Here is an 8760-nt window from a genome sequence, read left to right as displayed (position 1 = left end):
CATACAAGAAGAAGAAGTAAAATAGCAGCAAAAATTCAAATAAACTAATGCAACGTAAATGAAAGCTTTTGATTAGATTTTTTTTTTGCGTGTGTGTTTGTTGTTTTTTTACTGTTATATTTGCCTGTTGCAACATGTGCGAACGTGCTTAAACGTGTTTGTTTATTGTTCTTCATATTGCAGTGCGTAAATTGTTGTTGTTGTAGTTGTTAACAAGAGAAAGGAGAGAGCGAGAGAGCGTGTGCGTGCGAGAGAGAAAGAGACAGCATACGAAGATGGAGGATCGCATGATGGCCCACACTGGGGGCATGATGGCACCGCAAGGTTACGGCCTGCCCGGCCAAGATGATGGTCAAAATGCTGGCAACGAGAACGAGGTGCGCAAGCAGAAGGATATCGGTGAGATCCTACAACAGATCATGAGCATCTCGGAACAGTCGTTGGACGAGGCGCAGGCCCGGAAGCACACACTCAACTGTCATCGCATGAAGCCGGCTTTGTTTTCCGTTCTGTGTGAGATCAAGGAGAAGACAGGTGAGTTCCATTGCTGGTATACCCTAAATTAATCGCTGATAAAGCTGGGGTATGCTTATCTTTCTACAAATATTTGCAAGCAAAGACAGTGAAGTCGAAATAATAATATACCCTAGAATAAGCTATATACAACTGGGGTATATTTGTATTACAGAAGTATATTGGTAGTTCCACTGACAGCCAGATGATGTGTGCCCATATATATTTACCGCAGGCAATATGGAGTACAAATTGTTTTGGCCAAGATAATTAAGAATTTAGGATAAGAAAGCTTTTCTATGCGCTTCTCAAAGACACAAGTATTCAGGTACGATACATCCACGTTTTTCTATGAATTTCTCATAGATAGAAATAAAAATGTGTATCTAAAGTTGCATAAATAGGGTTATTCTTCTAGAGGATATATAGTTGAAGTTAAAGAAAAAATACTAGAATCTTAAGGCTCCTTTGGACTGCTAAAATTTATAAATTGTATTTCTACTAGAGGTATATCAGATATATAGTTAAGATATTATCTTGAATAAGAACACACCACTCGATTATATGCAGCGCTCTCCTATGTGCTTCTCATTAATTTGTTGATTTCTCGCTTTAAGCAATAAAACGAAAACTAAAATTCAATATGCGTATTACCCGGCCCCAGCCCCAGCCCCAGCCCCAGCCCTAGCGCCAGCTCCAGCTTCAACGCCATACCAATTCCCATTCCCATTCCAATTTTTTATGCATTATTATACTTGCACGCACCTTGTACAAGAAATTTTCGAATCGAGTTTTCCCGTCGTTTCATTTCTTGTTTTTCCTTACTTCACTTTTTTCCTTTTCTTATTGTTGTTGTTGTTCTTCCTTTATATTACGCCCACGCAGCGACACGAAATGGGCAATAAGAGCGCGTTTTGATTGTGAGCCCAGATGTTTTGAATGGCTCCAATGTTGCCCCATTGCCAACAGCCTAACCCTAAACCCCCAGCCCACAACCCACAGTACATGCCAACCCTCACAGATATACAGATAGATATATATATAAATATATATATATGTATTTCTGTGCTTTTACCCAACCCTCAGAAAACTGCGCACCGTTGCGAAATTGCCTTTTGGGCAAGCTTCTTGGGGTTTGGCTAACACCATTTTTACGGGGAGGGCTTTGCGACAGAGCGAAAGGGAGGGCAGCCAAGCAGAGAGAGTGAGACAGAGAGAGAGAGAGAGAGCGAGCGGGACTCGAATGAAAAAATCCCCCTGGAAAACACATTCTTGTGTCCTTCAGCTTGGTAAACTCTCTAGTTTTTTATTTCACTTTTGATATTGAAGTTTTGATTATATTCTTGCGGCATCACAACAAAAAGTAATTATATTGGCTTGTTAGACGAAGTCTTCTTCTTTCCCGTTTTATAGATCATCTTGTTGGTTTTTAATGTTGTGTGGGAAATTTCAATGATAATTTGGGGAGCCTTGAAGGCAAAAGGGAGATGGAGAGGGAGAGCAAATTGAAAGTTGGAGAAAAAGGGAAAGCGAGAGGAAGAGAGGTAGAGGAATTCTAAGAGAAAGATAGTTGGAAAGAAATTGAAGAAGTTGAAGAGAAAGAAATAAGTAGACAGTGGGACTGGGTGGAAGAAGAGGAGGGTATATAGATATTAAATTAAACTACCTAAGAGATGAATGTTACCTAATTATATAGCAAATATCATAATGCCAAACTTAAAAGTCTTCGAGATAAATTCTGTCTTCAAAGAAAAAATGTAAAACACGAGTCAGAGCCTAATATACCCCACTCGGTCAGCTACAGAGTATATATGCTTATATATTTTCAAGCACTTATTTTTGAATGTTATTTGCTGCTGCCTGAGAAATTTGAGAAAAGGTTTTCTTAGCTCTGGTCACACCTTTACCTTTACCTTTACCTTTACGATCAGGTGACAAATATAATCAAGTGACGAGGGCGGACGAGAGGGTCATATGAAGGGGTGTCTGTACGAATGGGGCCCTAGATTCCAGCCAATTGGCAAAGAAAAGACGACGCACAAGGCAAAATCAAATAATTTTATATAAATATATATATATATATATATATATATATATATTTACAGTAATTTTTGTGTTTTTATCTAGCTGTGTGTGCGATAACACTTGCCAGGGAGCTTGCCGTTGTGCTGCGATGGCGGGCGCCGACAAAGTAAACAAGAATGAAACTTGCCAAGTAGACGAAACACTTGACCCAAGCACCAACAAAGGGACATTGAGAGAGGGAGCATAGTTAGGGTATGAGCAGGGCAGATATATACTGCATGTAGACTATTCAACAGCAACTCCCTGTATGACATCTATTTTATGTGCTAAGCCAATATAATAATACATAAACACGTCTCTTTATGTATCAAATTTGATAGAAATATCTTCTACAAAAGCTGAGCTCAGAAATTCTCTAAGTGTCAACTTGAATTGCATTATATACCTTAATGAAATGTTTGTGAAAAATTTCATAAGAATATCTTCACTGAAACCTGAGTTCACATAGGTAGTTAGATGTTACAGTTCTTCCAACAAGTCGGTGTCAATTCATTTAGCTTCTACATAACATAGATTAGATAGTACCAAATTGCAAACATTTAGCTGCACTGAGAGCTGAGTTCACATAGGTAATTAGAAGATATTTGAAACTTATATAAACAGCTCTGACTAATAACAAAGCAGCTATACAAAGTTTAAGGAAGATTGCTTCGCTAGCAGCAGAGTTCAATGGGATAGTTATATGATATAGTAAGGCCTTTCACTCGAGACAAACTGTGAAAACTTTTTACAGATTGAACATATGTGTTGAAGAAGTCGAGATGCCCGCTTGGCAGAGGGCACTCGAAATAAGTAGATAAAAAATACTTCAGTGTTTGGTTTTGATTGTTGTAGCGCGCTCTGTCGCCCTGTTGTGCCTTACTTAACTTATTTTATCAGCTTGTATGTCTCTGTTTATATATATATATATATATGTATTTGAGTGTGTTGCTTAAAATTAGTTTTTGAAAAGCGCAAAAACCTGTTCGACAGCCACGCAAAAACACCGCGCACACATTTTATGCGACTTGAGTTGTGTTTATATATATATATATATATATATATATATATATATATATATGTGTATATACTTGCATCTGAGGAATATAACAGACCGCGCGACATGTTTATTTATATAAAACAGTCAGCCGTTGGCAAAGATTCCTGCTCCTGCTCCTACTGCTGCTGCTGCTGCTGCTTCATTCTGCTTCGACTTCGTCCTTTTTGCGTTTTTGGCCCATTCAAATTTACGAGCTGGAAATGCCATTTGAAACCTCCGCCCGCTCTAGCCTCTTTCAACTACGCCAGTCCGCCCACCGCCCTTCGACACGCCCACCTATTTGAGCTCTGCTCTAAGGTAACAGCTCTATCTATCTATGCATCCATCTGCAATTTGGCTGGCTGCTTTTAAAATGCTTCATTAGATACGCAAATTCCCTCTTTATAACTACTACCCCCATCCCATCCCTTCTCTCAGTCGGTCTAAACAAAAGGGTTGTCCTTTTAAGATGAAGAAGAAGAAGCTGGCAAAGACAAAATGTGAAGCAGTTGAGAAATTTAAGAAAGTGAAGCGGCTTACGACTAATTTAAGAGATTTATTAAACAAAACTCGGGCTTAATTTGATGAAAAAGTGAATTAAGAGGGCAGAGAGAGAGAGAGAGAGAAATGATAATGAGATAGAGAGAAGGAAGAGGACGAGAGAGTAAAGATATATAAAAAGATAAAACGGAAAATTATATAGATCAAAGATCAAGAAAGAAAGAGAGATAAAGAGACTGAGAGAGAGAGAGAGTTGAAGACGCAGAGACAATAATGACGCGACAGAGAGTGAGAAAGAGACAGAAGAAAATAGAAAGAAATAAAGAAAGTAAAAAGACTAAAGACAGAGGCATACAGCGAGATGAAGAGACTCAGAGAGGGAGACAATGAACACGAGTTCATCTAGAATTATAGTTCCTTAAACGTCTCTCTTTTCCCTATCTGGAGAAGCTTTAGGAGCAAACAAGTGTTAAGAATGAATCTTCACGTGCTTCTTCAGGAATTCTACAAGTTTTTTACTTGGGATTGAGATGAAAATTCTTTGAAATGATTACGAACTGAAGCCAAGAAGTTTGCTTCTAGTCTCAGGCTTGCAATCGCTTAATGCTTCTTCAGTTCTACCCCTCCAATTCCAGCTTCGAAACTTCTTTTAACTGCCACGCCCCTGCCGCCCTTTGTGGTAAAAACTTTGGCAATATTCCGGCTAACCTTAAAGGAAATAAAGCAACCACCGATGTCAAAGCAAAAGTCGCAACAGATGCTCCCCATCCACAATGCGCCCCCGCCCTGTCACCCCCACGCCATTAGGCCACGCCCATGCCGCCCACCTCTGGTACATGCATAGGAAGGCAGCTGTCGCCCAATATGTTCTTCCACTTGGCGGAATAAATTTCGTTTGAGACTTTCATGCAATTAAACGGCGAATGTTAATGTGACGCGCTGTTAATGTCTTTCTGTTAATGTTAATTAACATTTATGCATCATTTCATAAGCTGTTAGCTGCGCAGTTAATGCATTTAATGTGCTTATTAAGCGATTAACAGAATTGTCTCTGTCCATATAAATTGTATAAATGGCATTCGATTGACTGCGATTGCTCAAGCTCGGAACAGTCTTGTAACTTTGCTAAATGTCAGATTTGAGCATGAAAATTGACAGCAAAAAATCAACTTGAAGTAAGTTTTCTCTTTTGTTTCTTTTGACTTGTAGCTCAGTGAAAGAACGTCTTCCATAGGTTTCTTCCAAGTCGTGACCTACTCTTCCCTTGACCTTCCCATCAATTCTTATCCTCTTTCTCTTCTGATTCCCTCTTCTATTCTCTTATTACCCATTCAATTCTCGTTTGCTTTTCTTATCATCTCTTTCAAAGTTTGTGCGAACAGTTCATTTTCTTAACATTTAGTTGAAAGCCTTCAAAAAGTCCATTAAAACTTTCTCTTTATCTTAACGAAATAATCCTCACTATAGGAAAATCGGAAACTTTTTATTAAAATATGGCCCAAAGTTTTCCAAAGCTTTGAAGAAACCTCATCATGGACAAGTCTATTCAACTCTCTGAAAACTCTGGAAGAAAGTATTTTTACTCGAACTTTACTTGATTTCGCTAAACTTACTTGAAAGCTTTTCAAGCACCTGAAACTTAGAATGAGGCGAAAAACTAATTCATTTTAGATAAGCCTTTCGCTGGGCTCTGCTCAAACTCTAGTTCGTCCAGACGTTTCTTATCTTTCAGCCAAGTGTCATTTGGAAAACTTGGAAACAAAAGTTTCAAATGTTAAATTTGTTCCTTAAAAACTGAAGTCTATTTAAGAGACGACAGCAGGAAATGTTTTATTCAGGGGAGCGAGACAGCGAGGGAGCGGGACAAGGACAGGGACTCTGACTGGGACTGGGATTTCATTACAAGTCTTGTGCTTGCGCTTATCCTGTTGGCAGCAATTGTTTCTGTTCGCAACGTCTGCATAATACATAGAAGTAGAAGAAGCAGCTCAAAGGAGCCAACGGAATACCCCTAATCGCATTCCACGCTGTTGTCCTTTCGCCACGGATATTCTCGGCTACGCTCTGCCAATGCTGATGAGCTTATGCGTGAGACAAGAGGGAGCAAGGGCGAGAGGCGTAAAGACAGAGTCAATTGTTGGCATTCGCGAAATGTTTTCAGCTTGGCTCTGGCTTTGGCTAACTCCTTGGCGAAACGTGATTAAGATTCGAAACAAGCAGCGTGCGGCATGTGCGGCATCTAATTCATGCATAGCCATGACTGGGCGAACACAATATAGCCAAGTCGAATGCTTTCCAGTGGCAGTGGCAGTGACTGACTAGTAAATACCTCAGATTCTGGACAGCTCTTGTAGTCATCGGGTCACGCGAGAATACTATTCTCTAATCGATTTAAGGAAGAAGAAAAAATATTGCGTATTTCAACTACAAGAATAAATAATACAAAAATTAAAAGACTGAAGTTATGAAACTGGAAAAACGATATTTATCGATATGGCAAGAAAGGGTGAAACCAAAATAATATATATATATATATATATTAAGGAATAAATAAACTAAAATTATTTTGCACTTAAACTGCGAAGATATATAAATAGTGCTGTACCTCTCGGAAAACGCTTAAAAATCGATATTTATCGATATATTCGTGAAATGCCTAAGCCTTAGCTGCTTATCCAGTGTATATATTTATAGAGTATTAGCTATCGCACCAATATAGCCCGTTTATATTCGTATTCAATTAAAGGGTATAAAATGGAAAACGCATTTCCCTAGACAATATGACAGCACAGCATGCAGATATCTATATAACTGTATCTGTGTCTAGTGAAAACTGCTGTTGCTCGAGATAATAAAATTTTAGATGTGTTTTTCATACTTCCGGCTGAACAATGCCGAAGTTGAAACATTTTCCCTTGATGCCAGAATGAGACAGAGAGAGAGAGTGAGAGAACTTTCTATGAACTTTTCTTCCTCTTTCTATGCTGATTGCAATTTGGTTCTTCCTCTTCTTTTGCAGTCCTTTCCATTCGCAACACGCAAGAGGAGGAGCCACCAGATCCACAGCTGATGCGCCTGGACAACATGCTCATTGCCGAGGGCGTGGCCGGTCCCGAGAAGGGTGGCGGTGGTGCTGCTGCCGCATCAGCTGCAGCTGCCAGCCAGGGCGGCTCCCTGTCCATCGATGGGGCGGACAATGCCATTGAACATTCGGATTATCGGGCCAAGTTGGCACAAATCCGTCAGATCTATCACCAGGAGCTGGAGAAATACGAACAGGCATGCAATGAGTTCACCACGCACGTCATGAATCTGCTGCGCGAACAGAGCCGCACCAGGTAAGAAACAGAGAGAGAGCTGAGTTCAATGTTATCGATAAGTAAACTATTTATCGATGGGCACATAGGTAAACTTATTGTTAGAGAGCTGAGAGGTAGAGATAGAGCAGAGCTTAAGAAAGACGAGAAAGTAGTGAGTGAGCTGATGAAAAATGAAGATGAAAAGCGAGAAGAGAGAGAGAGAGAAGAGGCAGAAAGAGCTGGCTAGACATACAACACTACTCAAGCACTTATCGATAGCAATTAATCGATGCTTCGAGCAATCATAAACATTATTAAATTCTGCCTTTTCATTCATTCTTCCCTCGCACACATCAGACCCATCACACCCAAAGAAATCGAGCGCATGGTCCAGATCATACACAAGAAGTTCAGCTCAATTCAAATGCAGCTGAAACAATCGACCTGCGAGGCGGTGATGATACTGCGATCACGCTTCCTGGACGCTCGCCGCAAGCGACGCAACTTTAGCAAACAGGCGTCGGAAATACTGAACGAGTATTTCTATAGTCATTTGAGCAATCCGTATCCATCCGAAGAGGCCAAAGAGGAGTTGGCGCGCAAGTGTGGCATAACAGTAAGTCGAATCGATTGGCAATGCTGCTGATGACTATCGATAGTTATCGCTGATTGCTTGCTTGCTTGCAGGTGTCACAAGTCTCGAATTGGTTTGGCAACAAGCGCATTCGCTATAAGAAGAACATTGGCAAAGCCCAAGAGGAGGCCAATTTGTATGCGGCCAAGAAGGCGGCCGGTGCCTCGCCCTATTCAATGGCTGGACCACCGAGCGGCACAACAACGCCAATGATGTCGCCAGCACCGCCACAGGACTCGATGGGCTATCCGATGGGCGGCTCCGGTGGCTATGATCAGCAGCAGCCATACGACAACAGCATGGGCGGCTACGATCCCAATCTGCATCAGGATCTAAGTCCTTGAGGATAGGCGGGCCAAAGCTAAACAACAACAACAAAAACAAACAAACAACTAACAACAAACAAACAAACAACAATTCATTTAATACTTAAGTTTTTTTTCTGCAATGGAAATGTGTGTGTGTGTGTGTGTGCGTGATGTGTGTGTGTTGCATACAATCAACAATGTATACGATTATGTCTTAATTTATAAAGAAAAGCAAAGCAGAGCAAAGCAAAGTTTCGGGCAATGCCTGAAAATTTGTTATTTAACAACAACAACAACAACACGCACGTGCACTATACGCATGTATATGTATATTTAAGCGAGATTAGTTTGAATAATTGCCATGCTCAAATCAGAAGCAAAAGCTAGAAGAAAAGTTCAATA

General features: G+C 40.3%; 1 protein-coding gene across 1 annotated transcript; it reads left to right on the top strand.

Annotated features, from left to right (window-relative positions):
* The first annotated feature begins 201 nt into the window (after positions 1–201).
* LOC111604917 (homeobox protein extradenticle) lies at positions 202–8479 on the top strand. The gene is made up of 4 exons (XM_023323168.2): positions 202–534; positions 7137–7455; positions 7774–8032; positions 8104–8479. Exons 1-4 carry the CDS (start codon positions 276–278, stop codon positions 8392–8394), a joined length of 1128 nt encoding a protein of 375 aa, XP_023178936.1. The 5' UTR covers positions 202–275; the 3' UTR covers positions 8395–8479.
* Positions 8480–8760: the final 281 nt, after the last annotated feature.

The sequence above is a fragment of the Drosophila hydei genome, unplaced genomic scaffold, assembly GCF_003285905.1.
Source record: "Drosophila hydei strain 15085-1641.00,03,60 unplaced genomic scaffold, DhydRS2 tig00000296-arrow-arrow-pilon, whole genome shotgun sequence".
NCBI classification, from domain to species: Eukaryota; Metazoa; Arthropoda; class Insecta; order Diptera; family Drosophilidae; genus Drosophila; species Drosophila hydei.
Note: the sequence above shows the minus strand (reverse complement) of the source record. Positions and strands in the feature narration are given on the sequence as shown.